The sequence below is a fragment of the Solea senegalensis genome, unplaced genomic scaffold, assembly GCF_019176455.1.
Source record: "Solea senegalensis isolate Sse05_10M unplaced genomic scaffold, IFAPA_SoseM_1 scf7180000015670, whole genome shotgun sequence".
Lineage (NCBI taxonomy): Eukaryota > Metazoa > Chordata > Actinopteri > Pleuronectiformes > Soleidae > Solea > Solea senegalensis.
This window is the reverse complement of record NW_025321410.1, coordinates 19,226-40,989: the sequence shown is the minus strand read 5'-3', so window position 1 is coordinate 40,989 and position 21,764 is coordinate 19,226. Positions and strand designations below refer to the sequence as shown.

Genomic DNA, 21,764 nt, shown 5'->3' with positions numbered 1-21,764 from the left:
TCATCCTCACGTTGTTTTGGTTCTATGAGGTGTTTTCTCCCTTCCTTACCTGTTACCTGTTACACTTATTCCTCCACAGTGAATCCTCCTATCCTTTCTTCACATTTTCTTCTTTCCTCCCTTTGCGTTTGGCTTTGCCTCTCTCAATAACTCTTCTCCTGCCTGTGATTATGTGCAGGTATGTGTGTGTATTTTGGGTCATTACCCTTTCTCAACCCCCACCCGTCATGTTCTGCTCCTCATTTCCCCTTTCTTCTCCTCCCTCCTTATCTCCATCTTCATCTTGTCTTTTTGCTGGTAGACCTGTCCACTGCAGCACATCGTCCTCTCTCCTGAGAGTGCAACATCACTTTCCTCGGACTGTCCACTGCTCTTTCAGAAGCTTTTCAGATTTGATGCTGTTTGACATAGCAAATGTGTGTATATAGATGTCAGTGCAGACGCAGAGTGAATGTAAAGAGATATAATGACGTTGACATTGGCTGCTGGTGAGGGATTCTAACCTTTGGACCAATGACGGATTCAGTTCAGAAGAAGAAAAGGCAGTCCTATTGACTCTAACTGGGAAGATGGATTTTTTGCTCTTCTTGCTCTTCAGTGTATTCTCAATGATCGGAGACCAGAAGACTATCCATTTAATATACTGTATATGGTTTGTGGTTGCAAGTATGAATGAAAGAAGATGTCTGTATGAGGAACAGAATTTATTGTGACATGTGAGTATTTATCCATAAATGTGAATATTGCAAAGGTGGCTAAAAGTTTACTTTTCTCTGTGTGTGTCTCTGCTGCCTCCTGTAGGTGTGGAGGTGGCAGTCTGGGGAGAGTAGAGTACTTCAGGGTCACAAAGAGCAGGTCAGATGCTTCTCTCTGCTCTCCAACACCAAACTGTTGTCCTGGTCCTACGATGGTACTGTCAAGGTAATGCTCCGACACAGTCACACAGGCACAACCCATTTGACAGCAACATGAAATCAAACATTAAGCAGTCGCTCACTTCATCTCTGTCTTTTCTTGCTATAAGGTGTGGAGCATAGAAAGTGGAGAGAAGCTGCAGGATATCGAGGCTCATCTGGGAGCCATTTTGTCCTGTCACGTCTCACCCGATGGCTGCTTCTTCGTCACCACCTCTGCTGACAAGACTGCTAAGGTTGATCATGCTCACACACACACCATTACCAGTTAGTGCCTAACCGTTACCATAACCCACCCACAAATTCAAATCTTAGCCCTAAACTTAACCAGAACTCAGAAATGGGTTAGGGTTAACAAATACAAGAACACACACACAGTCATTCTCAGGAAATGAGACATAACTGTGCTGCCAGTGTCACACATCAGCATCTTCCCTCTAGCCTCCTCCCAAACTGGTTACTTACAGCACATAGGTGCATAGCTATAGGGGATATCTGAGGCTCAAAGTTTCTGCAGCAGGGAAAAAGCTCTAGGTCTGGTGGTTTAGCTGCAGGTCAGGCTGTCCTGCTACACCCACATTCAGTGATTATTTACCCTAACTGAATTGGAGCCTATGGGCTGGATGGTGCAGGCAGGCAGGATGACCCAAACATAACCCCCCGAATGGACATAGCTTCTGCCAGGCTACCATTTACCAACACTGCTGTGTTTGACTTTGGTCTGACTTTGACTGACTTGGGAGGCTGAATACTCAGCTCAGCTCTGAAATCATTGCTTTTCTCCTACTCTTCACCCACAGAACAGTGAACAGTGCTGGGCATGCATCACTGTTGTCCCCTTACAACGCTGAAAATGAAACACCTTTTTTATTTTAGGCCATGTTTAATCCTTCTGAGCTCACTACTATAACAACTACTACAAGACATTTTCAGTTGATATTGGAAGTTTTAAGTTACCTTCCAAAGTCTAAGTTGACCCTAGCGACACCCAACCAGAAAGGTTAAGATGCTGATTTATATTTTAGTGGACTTTATGATCAATTATTTTGTTAAGTCACGACTGTTTGCTAGAACAACCTGGCTCCTGTCAGTGGATGACAGTGAGAAACAATGTGTGTTATATGGATTTGGTGAAGATAATAATTGGTTAACAGCCAGTCCTATTACAAAACGAAGTGCTTTAGTAGCTCAAAACAAACATCAAATGTCTATATCTATTTACCATTCAAACCAGAAGGGTTAATGCACAAATGTCTTTGCTGGACACCACAAAAAGAGGGACATTGTTCTCTTCCATTTATTCCTTTCCCTTCATCTCTTCCTCTCCGTCTCATTCCTTTTCTCTCTGTTTTACCCTGACCTTAAAATGAATGGGACTTTGTGTGCGGACACAGTCTTTTAGCCAGCTCACAAATGAAGAGTCTAATTATGAGCCGTGTTATTTTCTGTGCAGCACAGGAAGCAACGGTGTTAAGGGAGAAAATTTTGAATGGAAGATGGGAAGAGAAAGAAAAGACTGAGTAGAAAGAGAGCAATGCATGCCAGGCAAAGATGAGAGGGAAATGAAGAAAAAGGGAGATCCAAAGTAAGTGAGAAAGTCAACAGCAGAGAGAGTGAAGCACTCTCTGAAGCAACATTTGGGGGTGATTATTTGTCCTCACAACCATAATGCACTGGTTATGACTACATAGAAAGTATTTCCTTTGATCAAGCTTCATGAAGTTATTTTATTATTACTATTTAAATCATATCTACTGTACATTTCACACTTTCAAGGACATTTTATACTGTTTAGGCGCTCAGTTAAGTTCTAGTGTCGTGTATAAATGAAGAACATGCAGACATTTATTAACCATTCAATATTTCCCAGTTTTTCTTGATATGTTACTCTTTGTTTTTTAGTTGTGGTGCTCTGAGAGCTGGCAGTGTGTCCACACAATGAGCGGCCACCAGGACTGCGTCCGAAGCTGCCGATTCTCCTGGGACAGCCGTCGCCTCGCCACTGGAGACGACAACGGAGAGATCCGGGTGTGTGTTCAAAGCAATTCAGCCATTTATCTCGCTCAAATTATCCTTAATTTCATGCAGGTTTTAGACTCGTTAGGCTTACAAATGCTCAGATGTGAAAAGGTGAAGGTTCTGTGACGGAAAGTAGAGGTACTGATTTGAAATATCATATGAAAGGTGAAGAGTGAGTTCCTGCTAAGCCTCAAGATACTTGCATCAAATAATATCACATGGCTAGTATGAAAAATTGCATCAACAACTCAAACTCTTATTTGCTGTGCAACAATTAAAGCAGTCAGCATTCATTATGGGGATCTCCACATCATTACTCATCTTGACCAAGTGCTTACTAAGGTGTCACAATGACTGCTGCAGTGCACAGAGGAGATGAAAGGCAGGTGGCAGGGCTTCTTCCCAGGATGAGGTGCCGTTGCTGGAGGAGGCTCAGGTTGTGCGAGAAGTTGTGATAAAGGGGAGGAAGAAGAGGAGGAGACGTCTGACAGTGGGAGGCGAAGGAGAGGAACTGGGCTGCCAAATTAGATCCCAGAGGTTTTAGAATTGGCAACCGCTTGCTGGCAAACGCACGAGTGTGCAGACACCACAGAAATTCAAAGTATGGAGGAAGTGTGAGACGCATTGACACTGCCACAGTCAACTCAAGGTTGATACCACTTGAGCTGAACCTGCTCCATTATCCGATCACTCAGATCCAGTTACATAAACTGCACTGAAATCTCACCCCAGTTTCTATGGAAACAAATCTGAGTCATTCAGTACAAAAGCACACCAAGAGTTAAATATAGCCCAACATGTGATGTGTCATTGTCAGATGAGCGTGGCATTTGAACACATGCATAACAGCTTAGAGATGATGTGCTGCGACAGTGACCTCAAACCATTATTTTGGTATATATTGTATTATATATGTAGTGCATTATCTGGAATTTCTTATTTACGTTCACGGACTGTATTACATTATTATCACGTTATTTGACCAAGAAGGCCATATTGATTGCATGTGTACGTGTGCAACAGCCTATCTTAACTTTTCTTATTTTTTAAAAGAAAAAAAAAGTACTTACAAGACAGAATAACAAATAAATGAACTAAAGAATGATAAATTATTAAAATATACACCATATAATTTACAGCATGCAGTGATAAATATCTAGTCAGTATACCCAGTGGATGATTCATAGTGTTGGGTTGTCCATTACAGCTGTGGAGTGTCAAAGACGGATCTTTGCTGAAGATTTGTTCACGGGACGGTAAAGACGCCCTGGACTCGCTCCATGGAGGCTGGGTCACTGATCTGCACTTCTCACCGGACAACTCCCTCCTGGTCTCGACCGGTGGCTACATCAAGGTATGATTACACGTTGCAATCACATTGGTGTCAAAAAGGGCTGCAATTAATGATTATTTTCTTGGTTTAATTGATTTGTTGTTGGTCCATAAAATGGTAGAACATGCTGGAACCTCAAACAAATGTTTTGTTTTGTCTGCATAGCAAAGATAGTGAGTTTACTGTTAAAAGAGAATCAAAAAAACATGAAAATGTTAGGAAGCTCAATTCAAAGACCTTTTTGACTCTGTTGGTTAAATTGTTATCCCAAATTATCAATGCAAAGCTTTTTTGATTATTTTGATGAGCATATTTTGGGACAAAAAAATTCCCTGCAGGGGAATGCTACACTTTTATGGCGGCTCTTGTGCTCTTAATAACTTTCGATGCAGCAGGAAAGATGTTTATATCCTTGCTCAAACCTGTGCCTCGGGTTGGGTTAGGGTTAGATAACCCAAAGATAACTTCTCCGACTGACCTTTACTGCCTTTTCTGCAACGCCTAATATTTTTTACAGATACACATTTGACAAATTAATCACAACTTCATTTTAGGTATGTATGTATGTATATTCATTTATATTTCCTGCACAATTCATGTATTTATTTATTTTTACCTGTGACCCACATAAGGGTCCTGGTTCCAGTGATTGACCGATGCTGTCTCCATGTGTGTTGAAGGGGGGCGAGAGACTGTAAGACTGAGCTGATTGTGAGGTGTTTGATGTGTCACAGTACAAACAAAACAATCATACACCAGTGCTTTATTTACTATTATATTTCTGGGTCAGGTTTGTATAAAAACACTCCATTCCATGGAGAATGATATCAGTGCCTCCATGTGACGTGAGCACAATATAGTGTGAGTGTGTGTGTGCAGGCCTTACATCTTTACTTTTACAGGGGATGGGGTCACAGAGCGGCCAGCCTCAGTTGGGCTCTGATTGGCTATTTTCTGGGCAATGATGTAATCTGAGAGATACCTGGATGGATGAGGCTTTATACCTCAGGTTACTGCTGCTACTGTGTGCTGTTGTGATGTGTTGAGTGTGTCATTACGTCCATGTGCGACTTTGTTTGCCTGTGTGGGTCGACAGATATGTTTCTGTTGGATCCTTTATTTTAGACACTTGCAGTGAAACACATTAAAGATATCATATAAAGCAGATTTCTGTTTACAGGACCATACAGTAAAGCCTGGAAATGAAGCTTTGATAGATATATAATATATTAACCTAAAAATCTCTCTTTTTATATGTCATATAGCAGTATCAGAAGATTTCATTAAACTCAGCTGTCACATCCATAATCTTTTCTTCTTTTTTGTTTTTTTAAATTACAGATAGCACATGCAGTTTAAAGGGCAGAGGAAAATCTGTCGCAGAGCTATAAAAGAAGAGAGATGAGGTGCTGGGAAAAAGTGGAATACAATGTTTTTCTAATAGAAAACAGGCTAAAGTAAATCAATGTGAAGCAAACCAGGAATTAAAAGATGTAGATATGAGGCTTCGTTTTTGGCTGCATGTCAGATTTAGGTGATGAATTAAATTAGATTAGGGTTTCATCAGCATGGGTTTATCTCCAAGTGTCTGTTAGCAACTTCCTGTCTGCAGGATCATTCTGATTTTTTTGTGATGGATTGGTGATCACCAATTTAGGTCACAAAAAAAATCTGATTCAAATGTCTAATAACTCTTATAATGGGTATAAGGGAAGAAATCAGCTGCATGTATGCAGGATCAGACACACTACCATCAGACTACATTTCATCCCGGTCTGATGATACAGATTATGGATTCGGTGGCACTTTAAATTGAATATGGTTCAAGACGTTCAGACGTATCTCAAAGACGAGATCTGGATACATTTTGTCATGTTTATATCAATATGGTAATAGCTATAAGCAGGCACTCTCTGTGCTATTGTTGAGTGAGTGCTATTGTTAGGGTTAATGTTAAGGAAAGGAAAGTAAAAGAAAGGAAAGATCTTGGCAGTCCTTCTTTCTGTCTGCTAATATATGCTAATATATGCTAATCTACCAAACTGAAGAGAAAAAACAATATTTAATCTTTCGAGAATAAAGTTAGGGTTAAATTTAGGGTATTAAAAAAGTCATATTACAAGATTAAAGTCACAATATGACAAGAATAACGAGAAAAAAGTCGTAATATTATGAGATTTTTATTGTTATTTGAAAATGTAACCAGAGGTGGCCTTGCAGTCGAACACTACCAGCTATTTCCTCCTCCCCAAAAGAGATGATTTCCTCCATGTCTGTGTGATTCTTTCTTCATTTTCTTGCACAATCTTTTTCAAAGGTCTGATTAATTAATCATCATTAATCATATTAATCTGTGTCGGCAATCCTGCCTCTCATAGCCTTACCATGACAGCGTGTGTGTTCCTCTTATGACCAATACCACAGCCGCAGAGTGAGGCAGCACGATCATAAGCGAAGTGTCTATCACTTTTAATAATCGTTGCCAGGGCTAGTCTCCATGCGGGTCTCCATGCGGGTCTCCATGCGGGTCTCCATGCGGGTCTCCACGCATACCTATTTTGCAATTAGCAGACTACCATTGATTACTGACATTGTTTTAAAAGGAATCAAGGAAACAGTCTTGGCAATCATCATCACAAGGGTATTTGGTTTGTATTCCCCCGCAGCTGGTGAAAGGGAGAGATTTAATTATGGAGGATTAGTGGGATTGTGTCAAATCTGCCTTTGAATCATAGGCATAGACTGATTGATGTTATAATTTGGCATCAATTGTGTAAAAGCTCAGAGAGTTCTGAACAATGACTTTACTGAGTGATAAAAACACTTTTTTTAGAAATACTTGCTATAGACCAGGACGACAAAAAACAATACAAGCATCACCTTATCGCTTTGTCTTTCTCCAATTTCAGATGGACCAATAATGGAGGCTTATAGAATTGGGTGGGTTTGATTTGTTGATATATCCTTGTCCTTCCTAGTGGAATATGATAATATCAATATCAGTATTTTATCTAAAGAAGAGGGAGTTTACAGTGGAGAAAACTATGTTAAGAGATGTCCCATCCACATTCAAATCATCAACTTTATGCACTTTGATCTCTGCTTTGTGAATAAATCCTGCACTTTTAACTTTTTAACGGATGTTTTGTTTTAGACCGATATGGTGGTGCATCGCTTTGTGATTATCGCTGAATAGTATCGTGATATTATTAGTATAGTGGGCTTAACCCTAATCCATGTATCACGTATTGCATTATGCATTATTGAATACCGTGGGAAAAAAAATTACATTTTACAAATTTACAAAAATGTGATGACACTGGAAAAAATTAAGCGTATTTCAATACTAATTTCTACCTAATTAGTTATACATCTATAACCACAATGTGGAAGCAGCAGCTGCTAGCTTTTGTTTCAAGGACTGCACATAGGTACATGACATTTGCGAGTTTCATTGAATGCACCAACGTGGTGTGGGCTCCGCGTCACTCTCACTTGCTCTTATACGTGGAATCTTTCATGGATCCAACAGCTGTCTCATTTCATTTCATTGTTATTAATCACTGGGAGAAAATCATACACACAAAGGTGCAGTGGTAAATATTTCCCGCTGATGTGACTTCAAGTCCAGCCTGATTAGACAGAATGAATCAACAGTAATCCACAGCTCCAGAAAAATGTACATTCAAGAGTAGAACAGACATTTGAAGCCTGACAGATATGTTTTATAGGTACAAACAAGATAAGGTTATTATGCATTATGTGTTAATGTAAATACAGCCCCTCTAAGCATTAACTACTATGATGAAGATCACAGTCCCACAGCGGATCCTTACGCTGAGAAAGCGGTGCATAAATAGGTATTAGACATGAAGTTGCTGTGAAAGTAATCCTGGAAGAAAATTATTGGGGAAACAAATGAAAATAAGTGGATTAGTGATTCACTGGAGACTTCTCTCTGCTCACATCCTCTCTGAGCTCTCACACACAATGACTCAGTCTGTTGCTGCTGCTGAACAGAACAATGTTGTTATTGGTTTATAGCGGGAGAGGTGATGGCTAGTGATGTCTTTTCCCATCACTTGATATGATGGAACATGAGGCTTGTAGCACGAGGACTAATTAGTTGTCTGTTTCTCTTTTGGTTCCACATATAGAATGATGTTGTCTTTTTATTCAGCTCTCAAGCTGTGATTTTTCTTTCCTCCTTTTGTTTCTGGCTTGTTTTTATTTTCCTTTTCCATTTTTTAATCATTCCCTCTGACTCTGCATGGTTGATGAATGGTGTGAAAGTAATTAGAAACCACAGGCTTTTGTTTGGGTTGTGTATTTGCCTGATCCCCTGCTGTGTGTAGTTACCTGTGTTGAGTTTTTAATAAAAAACAAAACAAAAAACAACTAGCTATCAGAGATAAAGGTAGGGAGTGTGAGTCTGAGTGTGAGCTCACTGAATACACTGATTCCACTCAGTCCTCTTTTTGAGAGGTCCACTGATTAATTCAATTCAATTCAGTTTTATTTGTATAGCACCAAATCATAACATACATTATCTCAAGGCACTGTACATAGACAACATCAAGGAGAGCAGAGAACCCCAACAGTTCACACAATGAGCAAGCACTAGGCATCAGTGGAGAGAAAAATCTCCCTCTTAACAGAAGAAGAAATCTCTGACAGAACCAGGCTCAGAGATGTGCGGTCATCTGCCTCGACTGGTCGGGATGAAAGGACAGCGGAGAGGTGGGGACAGAAAGGGTGGAGAGAAAGGTCAAGATGGAGATTAGGTAGAGACAGAAGAGAGAGAGAGAGACCGGGAGCAGATACACAACAACTGTATCAAAGTTACAAGTTTATACAGTCAATGATATCGACTTTTAATTCTAGCACAATAATAATGGTGATGATATGGATAGCCTCGAAAACTGGATCTTGATCCCGCAACCTGCAAGATGAGAATACAGAGAGAGAGAGAGAGAGAGGGAAGGAAGGAAAGACACAGACTAGGGAGAGAAAGAGACAAGGTTAATGACATATAAAAAGTCATAATCATATCCTGAGTGTGAGAGAGTGAATGTGCGTGCACCACAGGAAAATCCCCCAGCAGTCTAGGGTAATTGTGGTTTTAGCAAATTAATTTGCTCATTTAGGACATTTTACATGCTCATCAAACAAATGCTGCTGATGTCCTCTCATCTGCAGTGTATGCAGTATATGGGAATATACCTTTTTTTAAATCAATAGTGGGAAATAATAATTTTATAAAAATCCTTTTATTATTGTAATGAATATTGTTATTGCATATTGTCTTGGAATATAATAACATTGACATTAATTGAATTCCTCAGGGAGTAGGGGTTAGAGGGCTTCATGGATTGGCCCTGTCAGGATTCAGACTGATATTCTATTCTATTGGCTTTTAAAAAAACTGGTCAACCTCTACTCTGTTTTTCTGCTGTGAGTCTTGCTAAGAAATGCTGTACATGTCTCCCACCTGGACTTTGTGCACACATACACACACACACGGACAAACACAATCATCAAATGCCAATGATTCGATCTGTCACAGTGCCATGATCTAAGAGGGAAGCGGCGGGTGTGAAAAGATTCATCCTAACCACAAGAACACACACACAGGCCCAGCAGCCCAGAATAATTCACACCAATCGAACATGAAAAACAAATAAAAGCGCTGAAAAAATGACTCTGTTATTACTGCCGCAAATGTTCCCGAGTGTAGCCATTTTCTCAGATTCAAATGCGTCCTTATTTTACCTTAATCAATATCTCTCGGGTCTGTTTCACTAAGCCAGCTGTCAAATGCCAGATGGAGAAGATAACTCCTCAGCAGGGAGGGCTGATGAGTTCTGATCTGTTAATCCCCCGGTTTCAGATCACACTCAACGATACATCCTTCACACTGCTGTTGAAGTTAGTGAGTTGCCACACATTACAAATTGATGAGAGGAATCCTCTGGGGGAAGGCCAATGTGAGGGAAGGAAAATAATGAGGGCTAAATACTGATTTCATTAGCAACCTTGAGCAAGGCAGCGATACACCTGTTGTCAAGATTAAACTTGGGTTATTAAACATGAATAAAATTGGACTATAATGCCAAGACTAAAATCTTGACATGATTTTCCAACTTTATTCTTGAAATTTCGAGTTTAATCTTGTCATGTCGATTAAAATCTCAACATGATATTCCAACTTTATTCTCATAATTTTGAGATTAATCTCATGTGGAAAATCTCGACATGGCAATTTAAATCTTGTCATGATATTCTGGAAATTTTAGTGAAAATTTAGTGGTTAGCACTCTCGCCTTGCAGCGAGAAGACCCGGGTTCAAGCCCCGGTTGGAACAAGGGCCTTTCTGCATGGAGTTTGCATGTTCGTGTGTGCGTGGGTTCTCTCCGGCTTCCTCCCACAGTCCAAAAACATGCAATGTGGGGATTAGGTAAATTGGACACTCTAAATTGACCATAGGAGTGAGTGTGAGAGTGAATGGTTGTTTGTCTCTATCTGTGTGTGGCCCTGCGATGGACTGGCAAACTGTCCAGGGTGTACCGCGCCTATCGCCTGAGATTGGCACAGCAACCCCCCGCGACCCTCCAGTGGAGGATAAAGCGGTAGATGATGACTGACTGACTGACTTGACATGTCGATTTAAATCTCGACAATTTCGACTTAAATCTCGACATTTTGATTTAAACCTTGACATGATATTCCAAATTTATTCTCCATATTTCGAGTTTAATCTTGACATGTCAACATTAATCTTGTCTTCATACTCGTCGTAGTAGTATCCGTAAAAACACAAACACTGCAGTGAAATTCATTGTGCTCTGTACCACATGCAGTTTGAAGAAGTTACAGAAGATTATGAGTTGCTGTAGGGAAATAAAAAAAGTGTGACACTATCGTTGTCAGCCTCCCAATGCTCATATAATGAAATAAATATATATTCATTGCTGCTATTGTGTGACATCGAGAGGGAGCTTCAGACTTCATTTGAAGGCATGAAAGTACAAACGTTGTGTCTCATGTTTTCAGTCCGCTTTGATTTGTATTACCACACGGGACTGGTGCGAGTTGACTTTCAGTGACAAGTGATCAGCTTCAAAGAGAGTCTCAATCAGTAAGACAGAGAAGTTATTTTCATGTAAGTGTGAATGCCGCTTTCTGATCATCAAGTAAGTCAATAATGTTCAATTCTCAGACTTTCACAAATAATTTCCATCTTTTAATAGAGAAACAATATATAGAAATGGATAACTACGTAAATTTGAGTTTTTTTTTGTGTGTGAGTCTTTTGAAATCAGGGCAGCTAATGGCTGATATATGATGCTGTTTTTATTTGGCCACTTCTCTTTTATTTCTCCATCTGATATATTTTAAATAAAGATGTTGTATTTATACATTAAACTCTAATCCATAAAAAAATCTTTTTTTAAGTTTTAGTGCACAACATAAATTTAAATGTCTCTTGATTGAACTTGTAGAAATTGGACAATGTCAATTAATAAAAGCTGTTTAATTTAATCTTTCTGCCTCCAGGTTAAAACAAATACAAAGGGAGTGGAATATAATAAAAAAGATAACCCAGAAAAATGCAAATTCCTGTGACAGAGTTTTTTATAATTGATTAGTCGAAAAATTAAAGCGCAGTTACATTTCAAATGGAACGGTTTTGTTGCTAATTCAATTTAGAAATGACTTACTGTGACTAATGGATTGGTGTGGAGCATTGATGTTAATCAGTACAGGATGTGAAGTTAAAAAATAACAAGGCTTTAATGGTACAGTGTGTGAAATTATTGGTGAAGTTGCATGTTGCGGCTGAATATCCCTCGCCTCTCTCTTCCTTTCCAAGTGTGCTGGAGAATCTATGTAGCCTTCAGTTAGCATCAAAACTTACTTATGAAATGCCCTTTAATTTGTGAAATAACCAGTCATTAACAGTTAATTGTTTGTTGAATTGTCTTCACAAACTTAGACACCTGGTGGACAACAGTGTATTCCCAGTTGGATGGCAGTGTTTTAGATGACAGTCGTCTCCTACCACCACTGTTGTCAGACATCACTTATCAGCTGAGCTGGTGATGGAAGAGAAAGACAGAAACAATTTCACCTCATCTAACCTTCTCTTACGCTCGCCGCACTTTCATTCCCTATTCTTTGCCTGTGTGTTCCCACCAGGCCTCCACCTAATGTCATCTCCGTCATTGTTACCTCTCTGTTTCACACCTTAGTTTTTCTCCCTGCTTTTACTCATATCTTTGTTTTTTCTGTCAACTATAGAACCTCATGTTAATACCTTTTTTTTTTCCAGCTTTTACACTTAATTCCCTGTGCACCATGGTTCTCCATTGCACACATTCCCACTTGTAAAAAAAAAACAAACTGTTTAATCCTGGGTATGAATGGGTGTTACTCGGCACTCACTTGACAGGGATTCATTTTCACTTTACATAACATTACTATGGTAATAATACAATGATATTTTAATAGGGAGTCATAATAATAACCAAGTAATAGGTTGGTAATAATATTAAAAAGATGTTTGTGGGACACAAGGGAGGATGGATTTTCTACTTCATAAGATGGTATTACTGTAATACTACATCCCTGTTACTAAATAATTACCGTGCTATTACATGTTGTTGCTGTACTGCAATATAAAGTGTTAGTCATTTTCCGGCCGATTGTGACTAACCTTACTTTTTACAACCTTGGACTACAAGCGCACAATATTTGTGTTTCATCACTCATGTTCTTGAACGATCAATTTCAATTAAAAGAAAGGAAAATATACAAAAATAGTTATCGACAAGTGAGCTCAGTTGTGGAGGTAGTGTTTGTGACAAGAATCAAAGAAACTCCCAATTATACCTGTTAATTTAGGTGTAAAAGAGGCGTGTAAATGGGACACTATTTACATGTTGCTTATTTTTCTGCAGTATTTCTCACTAGAACTCGCATCAGATCACTTGAGATTGTGATAATCTGCCTCTCTCGTGCTTTCCCAGCCTGGGCCGTCATCATTTAGCCTAAAGCCTTGAAGGCCAGCAAACAGTTAAATGGTAAAACGAAGTGGGGAAGGAAAGAAGGAAAGCAGGAAGGAAGGAGAGTTGTGATGAAATGAAGGAATGGAGGTTGCACTGACCTTCCTGCAGGAGATATTTGATGGATGGCTGATCTGTCAAACATCAAGAGGCAGTTGTTTGATTAGAAAAGAATTGAAGGACTCTCACCTCTCTGAGGGATGGATCTGGTTATCGAACCGCCATGATATTTTTGTATACAGATTTGCACCGTAAGGTTTGCCAAGCCTCTCTGTCGATGCTGAGTTTGAGTATTCTTATTTCTTACGTTAGGAATGTTTCCAGAAGCTGCCTCTGCTTCCAAACACAAATAGAATTGTTTACAAATGCAGGTTGTTACAATAATTTAGGGTGGAAAATGAAGTGGACCTATAGATTATGTGTAGTGTAGTGAGCTGGGGCGGCTGGCCCATAGTGGGCGACAGTGCCCTATGGCCCCCCCCCCCAAAAAAAAGAGAGAAAAAAGTTTATTTTGCCGGTCTTAGTCTTAATAATATTGTCCAATCAGCAGCCTGAATATCACTGTGACATTCAGCATCCTGAGTTTCACTCCCCCCCCACCCAAAAAAAAAACATAGCCGCGCCCCCTTGGGACAATTTCAGTCAGATTGAAAATCGCCCCAGACACTCTCATAGATTTACACGTTGAGATTATTTTTTCTAATTTTGGACCCTACAATTAATTTCAATGGGCTCTAGGAGGGCTCGCCCCAACGTGATCTCGTCATACGCACTGATGCATCACCGAGACCTCCCACAGCCGAGCGGACATGGCCTAATGCCGGCGGAAACGCAAATGCCTCCGTTTCTCTGTAAGTTGTGCTATTTTTACCAGCGCTTAATTGCCGATTTCATCATGGAAAAAAAGTAAAACAACTTTCTCTCACTTTTCTCTCACTTCTGTTTCATAGAAGAAAATATTCGGCTTATATAACTCGGACCTGACGAAAGACAGGGGCTGGTATGAAAAGAAGGACTGGCTAACTGGTTTCACTCAGACCAGTGCCATGTTTTGTTTTCCCTGCCTCCTCTTTCAGATGCTGGACACTGAACAAGCTTGGATTCAGACTTAAAACATTTCTCTGAATAATAACAATAATAATAATAAACACAAACAGACAAGGATACATATGGAAAATGCTTTGCGAACAAAGGAGTGATAGAGAAGGCAAAATTCAAATCCCTGGAAATACAGACAAAAACTTTTTGTTGTGTATTTTTAGTTTCATTTAAGTGAATCGATTGCGCCCCCTCAAAATAAAACTTCACCAGCCACCACTGGTAGTGAGTGCGAGAGTGGATGGTTTGTCTCTATATGTGTCCCTGCTATGGACCGACAAACTGTCCAGGGTGTGACCCTGCCTATCGCCCTATGTCAGCCGAGACACAGCACCCCCCGTGACCCTCGGTAGAAAATGGAAAATTTGAACAATTAATTCATCCACTAGTCTATCTTGCTGCTGAACCAGAATCAGTGAACAGTTAAGTAAGATTAAGCCAATCTCAAACTTCAGACTGCTGATGTTGAACACTGGTCGCCTTTCTTTTGCCCAATCAGCCGACTGTCGTGGGTTGAGTTTAGCTCCACTTGAGGGAAACACGCCATAAGGCCAAGCTGTGCCTACTTTGCCCTCTGCTAGATCACGTAGCAGTTGTTTTTATTGAGAGCAATAATGGATACATATTTACAGTGTTCAGTCGTCATGCTGTCTCAGAAGTAAGCATCCCGCAGTGCTGCTACAGCGTAGCAACAGACCCACCTCTAAAAATAACTACACACACACATAAGATGCAAAACAGACTGTATCTTTTTTTCATTCTTCATAAGCCATTGTTCTGGGGGGTTTTTTTTACCCTCTTCTCGCTTCCTGTTCAACAAATTACAGCTCATTTCCTCATGCACACGTTATTTTCCATGTGGCCAAAATACCTCCAGACTATTGGGGTAGTTTCTTTAGGTCGTTGACTCCCTGCTTCTGCTTCTGCTTCTGCATTTACATTTGCATTTTCTGTAGTTTCTTGATTTTTTTCCAGACATGAGACAAAGAAATAGCTGAAGAAGTTTAAAGAGAACTTGGAATGAAGTCGGCCTGGTTTCTGTGCTCTTGCTGTCAGGCTTGGGTTATAAACACACAGTCTGGTGAAATATTTATCTGTCTCTGGGAGGCACTTGTTTCCCCTGCGCTGCTCATTAAGCCAGGGTTAATTGTCTTTGGCTGAAGAAGCTGTGTGTGTGCCAAACATACAGAGATGAAATGAGCAAGAGTGGAGACTAAATGTTTTACTCCAGCTCTCTCTCTCTATCTTCTCTCCCCCACTCTCTTATACGAATATTGTCATAAACTGTTTCTATCTTTGTTTTACTGATTTTAGTGACTCCTTTTTTAAATGATGTTTTATTTATTTGAATCAGGAGTTTGCATGTTCTCACGAGTGTGGACGTGTTTTCTCTGGTTTCCTCCCACAGTTCAAAAACATTAGTTAAATTTGTCACTCTAAATTGACTGAAGGTGTGAGTGTGTGAGTGGATGGTTGTTTGTCTCTATGTGTGACTGGTGGCCGGTTCACTGGGCTGCTCAAGAATCTACATTCAACCACAAAAACACATTTTACTGTTCAGGAATAAAAGTAAATAATATTGAACTTTACTATTTATTCTGTTTTTTTTTTTTGTAAAATTGTACATTTGAAAATCTATGCATAACAATAATGATTATGTTTTAGGGTTATCATAGGATATCATTTCTGTTAAAAGAACTTCTACACACTGCTCTATCGACCATAACAGAAACATTAAAAAATATATATATTTCCATAATTAGCAATGCCGTTTATTTATGGCAGCTGTGGCTCTGGGTGGTGGTCAAATGTGTGCTGGTGAAAGCATTAATGTGAAATGCTTAAAGCTTTTTTTCAGTTTTTCCTTTTTCTTTTTTTTTTTGATATCCAATCAGAGTATCGTACTGGCTCATCCCCAATAATCCAGCCATTTTAGTCGTAACTGAGATCTAAGAATAGAAAAATAGAAAGAACGAAAGTGTAAGTGGGAAATGTGTAGTGAATGGTCTGGGCATCAATATTTTATTGGACAGAACCTTGGATGAATAATTGAGACTCGGTGTCACACTGTTTCTTTCTCAGCAGGACTCTGCCTGGTCTCTCTCTCTCTCTCTCACTCTCTCTCTCTCTCTATCTATCTATCTAGCTATCTCTCTCACTCACACACACACACACACACACATTAAATCCCTCACTTTCCCTTTGGCCTTACACAATCGTTTGAATCTGCTCCAGCTGGTCTCCCCTCCGTCTGTAGTCCCTGTCCCCTCCTGCTGGTCGTTGGTTGAGTCTTTATGATTTTTATAAACTGTATAAGAAAACTGTTCCTTCTCCCTCTGGACTCGCGAGCTATTTATGTTCGAGAGGAGAAGATTAATTACTTCCCCTCCGCCACTTTTCTGAAAAAGACGCAAACCACAAACACACTCACTTACACGTAAGCATCTTTCGGGCCTTTGACACATGGACAGGTATTTTTGTTATGTAAGCGCTGCTGACCGCGTCAGGTCGTCTAAATAAGCAGAGACATATTTAGCCTCACCAGAGTCAACACTGAGGGACTGTCACAGGAGATGTGATGTCCCTGTGCTGTTAGCTCCACACACATGCAGATATTGCAGGTATCTGTCTGTGTGTGTTTGTTTGTGTGTGAGACGTAGAGAGCGAGCTTATCTGAACATGCAGAATGGTTGTGGCTTCATAGATAAGGGTTTGTCGGCCTTTTGTTATTGTTGTTGCTTTTTCTTTCAGCTTCTCATGTCAGCAGTGAAAGTGCAAATACAATAAATGACATGTGGATCATGGCAGTGGCAAAACAATACAGTTCTTAAACGATTGATTAGTTCATCTTTCTGCATGGGCAACAATGTCATAGATCATAGAACATGGCAAATTAGGTGTAAGTGAACCATTTATAAATGAGTCCCTCTTAAAGATTTGTATTTTTAACAAATAACAACACACACACAGACATTTCTCAGGGGCATCGGCTTGAGAAGAGCCAGGAATCAAACCCATAGCCCTCTGGTTGAAAGACAACCCTTAATCACTCATCCACCAGCACCCATAAACGTTTTTTTTATAAATCTAGAAATCATGAAAGACCTACTTTAGTTGAATAATAACATTATAATGTTATGTGCCAAAAACAGGCTGAAGAGACTTCTTTTTATACTTCTATACGTCTCATCTATATTTGCCATGTATTTGAGATTGTTATCAATGCGTCATAAATAAGTCACGTCTTTTGTCTTTTGGCCTTAGTGTGTGTGTGTGTGTGTGGCATTAGTATTCATACACACATCTGTAGCAGCCCCCATTTTACAGTCATTCTTCAAGTTAATTTCAGCAACCTCAGCACAGCAGGAGGCGAAGACGCCGCGCTGCATGTTTGCAAATAAATCTGCCCACCGCGAAGAAAACCCCAAGACGGAAACACAAATACACACAGTAAACACACCCGGGGGGGTTTTGTCCTTTCACCGGCAGCAACTCAGAATCCACGTGTTCTCCAGAGTCATTTAGCGTCTACTACGTGCCTCACTAGCGCCACCATCAATCAGTGATCTCATAGTGTTGCTATTGATATCAACTGTGTTCACTCCCACCAGAGACACAAACACTCATGAAATCACACTTTGTGTTGTGATGATTAATGTCTTTTTACCATATGTTATGCAACATTTTCTGTTCTCTTGCATTTTCTCTCATCTTTGCCCATAAAGCTGTAGCGTAAAACAAATATACGTTCATTACATTACGTTCTGTTTAAAGATTACATACGTATATATACAGTACTGTGCAAAGGTTTTAGGCACCACCAGCTCTGTTATTTTTTCTGTCTGTCAAATTCTGTGATCATTGGAATTTGGAATGAAGTGATGCGACTTAAAGCTGCTCTTATATATTAGTGAGCTGTCAATGAGTTTTTTTTTCGTAACAACAAAAAACTGCATACATATTTTCTGGATGTGTTCCAGTAAAGTGAAATTGATATAATCTATTGTCTGAACCATTCTGTCAACTCATTTTTAATCAGCTGCTTCTAATGATTCAGTTACAGTGAAAACAACTGCTTTGCTCGTCACTAGCTTGTGTGTTTGTGCCGTGCAGAAAACAACGTCACGGCAGTTTCATGCAGCCGTGCTCTTTCGACTCCACCCACGTTGAGGAGGTACTATAGTATGGGAAAACGATACCAAACAGAGTAGAGTCAAGCCGTGCCGTGCCGAGTCATGTTGGAATGGATATATGGATATATAGTTACTTAACTTTGTCTTTATTTTCTTGTTAGTGGTGGGATGTGGAACAAGGTAAGGCCCTGCAGACCTTCTACCCAACAGGAAGTGCTTTAAAGAGGATCCACGTGTCGCCTGACTTCTCCACCTTTGTCACCATCGACAGCATCGGTATCCTCTACATCCTGCAGAGGGTGGTATGACCATGACCACGGTGCTAAATCGAATGACAGGAAGCAAAATGGTAATGTCGAAACAAAAAGTGGACATGTTTGGTCACTCAACAGCAGCACAATAGCAGGCTAACTTCAGTTTCCCTTTTTAAACCAGCTGTGAATTAAAAATTAATTGTTCTTAATTAATTGGGTTTCAAGGTATTGATGCTGGAATTGATGACTTTTTGGTTAAAGTAATTCTTATATTAAATGTGATTTGCACATTGTAACAAGGTTTTTTTTCTTTTGATGGGGTTTTCACACAAAAGTTTCATAATGGATTAAGTTGCTGCAACTTGATTTAGCAAGCAAGCATAAGGTCTGGCGTTGTGTTCTGAGCATGTGCAATTAGGGGTATTATGAAAACGTGTATAAGGGGCGGGGCAGACGATCGATGTTTGATTGATGCATCACATCATGGAAAAAATGATCTTTGTGTTGATGTTTTGGGCCAAAAAAAACAAACTGCTTGCAAACCTATAAATCTAATAATGTAAATGTTTTAGTTTTTTTTGTACATAAACCGAGACATATTTCTTATAAAATAACATTAACAAAACCCCAGCAGTCCCATCGATCACACGGGTCTGCAGACTCATTTATCGCATTTATCAAGACTGTGATTATTGCGTCAATCAAAATGTGAATAATTTGCCATCAAGGCTGAACATTAGTGCTGTTTGTAATCAATATAAGCTACTGTGCACGTTTGCCGATCCATAATAATGTGTTTGACTGGTCTGTGCTGTGTTGTTTTTTAAATTAAGTGTGTGTGTGTGTGTGTGCGCGTGTGCGCGTGTGTGCGTGTGGGTCAGTCTTTTGCATGAGTACGACAAACTGTTCTGAGCCTTTTAAATGTGCTGCAGCATTCAGCCTGACTGGGATTACTGCTGGTGAAATACAGTTTTTACCTTCTCATCCACCAGCATGGACAGAACCTCTGGTGCACTTTTGATAAGCATTAAAATTTGATAGCATGGTAATGTTTTAATGGCTGCTCATTTAAAATTTAACCTAAAATGTTTTGTTTGTACTTTTGAAATTTAGTCAAAGGTAAATGTTTTTTATGAAAGAATTTTGCACTTGATTTGTAATTCACATTTTACCCGTGAAATATAGCAGGCATTCATTTGTGCTCAATAAACTGAATTATTAAGTACCTATAAAACTCACCGTTAAAATTTAAGAGTAAGTTAAACAATTTTTCACGAATCTTTTGAAAGTGTTGTTTCACGTTGAGACGATTTAAAACACAATATGACTTTGATTAGACAGCACGATTGAGATTTCTCTCACATCGATCACACCCGTTTATTGCTGCGGTCAGAGCAATAAGTGTACGACGACAGGACAACAAATGGGCATTTTCACACTGTGCTTTTAAAGCTGCTACAAATTCAAGTCAGAGTTTCCTCTCTGTTACACTTAATTGTTGAAATATCGATGTCCACTTAGGATGTATTGATGCCGTTTGTACAATGTGCTCCAGTGTGAGTGTTATTTATAACAAATTAAATTACACAATCTATAACATCCTTGTGTGTCTCTCCTCATCTGGTTGCCTGCCCAGCTTTTAATGATCTGATTTGTGTGATAATGTCTGTTTGTGTGTGACAGATATTTTTCCTCTGAATTTCAGCTGCTGTTTTTAATCTCTTGACTGACTGAATCTTGACTGACAATCATTATGTGGAACATCACCTCCTGTTTTCACTCCAGATGCGACTGAGAACATTGATTCACACCCGACAAATAAATTAATAAAGTGGTAAAGAGTGAGGTTTCAGTGTTTTTGCACAGTAGAATTAAATTGTTTTTCCAGAATAGAATGTAAACTAGGTGTCTTTAAAGCTGCAGTGCATACATTTTTACGTGTAAACAAATTTCTTTTAAAACCAGTAGCATATTTTCTCATTTACCCGGGATTTTGAAAAACCTCAGTGCATTTCACCCCCCGAAACAAGTTCCTACTCAAATATTTTGTCCTAGAGCTACTGGGAGCAGCTAACAAGATGCATTCAAGATACCTCTTAAATCTCATCACTTCTGCAAACACACACAAAGTCCACCAACTAAGTGCGGCCACCTTGTGAACCTTTTGTAATTTGGTCCTTTTTTTGCACCACTAAGCAATTTTCACTAAGAAGCTTTGATTAGTTGCCTAGATCTGACTCACTGCTGTTCAAAATGTAAAATCTCAATGTGACCCTCCAGAGACGAGCCGTCAGTGTAAAGTGGACGGAAATAAATCAGAACATCTGGACAAATCAAGCTCGTGGGACGGATTTGACAGCTGCCATTCTGTCCTAGGACACTGCGTTCGTCGCGTTCTCATTTCCATAACACTTTCTAATAACTTTGCTTTTGAGACCATACACAACTGTGTGTGTGTGTGTGTGTGTGTGTCTGCAGTGTAGCGGGAATGTACGGTCCGCAGGGAGGACAGCATGGACCACAATTCATAACAGCACGAGGTGTTGTTCACGTTTAATGATGTGATTTATGTGTGAAACATCACTCTGTCATCACATCCATCAGTGGACTTTCATTAAGCTTGAAGAACACAGACATCCAGTTTTGACCTTAGTAATGGATTAATACGTGTGGAAGCAGTGACTGGAGTGATTCATCTGTACTTAATTAGTGAATTAAGGAATTCATCTTTGGAAGTGTTGTTACTACAGTCTATATTCTCTCTCTTAATCACTCCTCTGAATTTATTTATACTCTATAATAGTTTGTTTTTTAAAAAAAAGAAATTAGATTAAGATTGAGCAAGAGATAAGGTGATTCTAGTGAATATTATTTAATACATTTTACAAATATATAAAATGGGATAAAAATAAAATTCCCAATCACTTATCCTGGAAGATACAGTAGAA

General features: G+C 39.5%; 1 protein-coding gene across 2 annotated transcripts in view; it reads left to right on the top strand.

Moving 5' to 3' along the window:
- The window catches only part of apaf1 (apoptotic peptidase activating factor 1), a 42,150-nt gene extending 21,370 nt beyond the window's left edge, over positions 1-20,780 (top strand). Inside the window, exons 23-28 of one of the 2 annotated variants that reach the window (XM_044017618.1) lie at positions 802-921; positions 1,025-1,150; positions 2,817-2,942; positions 4,141-4,287; positions 18,724-18,911; positions 20,522-20,780. In XM_044017618.1, coding sequence (XP_043873553.1) covers positions 802-921; positions 1,025-1,150; positions 2,817-2,942; positions 4,141-4,287; positions 18,724-18,870 — 666 coding nt within the window. In that variant the 3' untranslated portion in view covers positions 18,871-18,911; positions 20,522-20,780. Of the gene's footprint in view, positions 1-801; positions 922-1,024; positions 1,151-2,816; positions 2,943-4,140; positions 4,288-18,723; positions 20,416-20,521 lie in introns of those variants that run through there. The other variant, XM_044017616.1, reaches the window with a different exon arrangement.
- Positions 20,781-21,764: the final 984 nt, after the last annotated feature.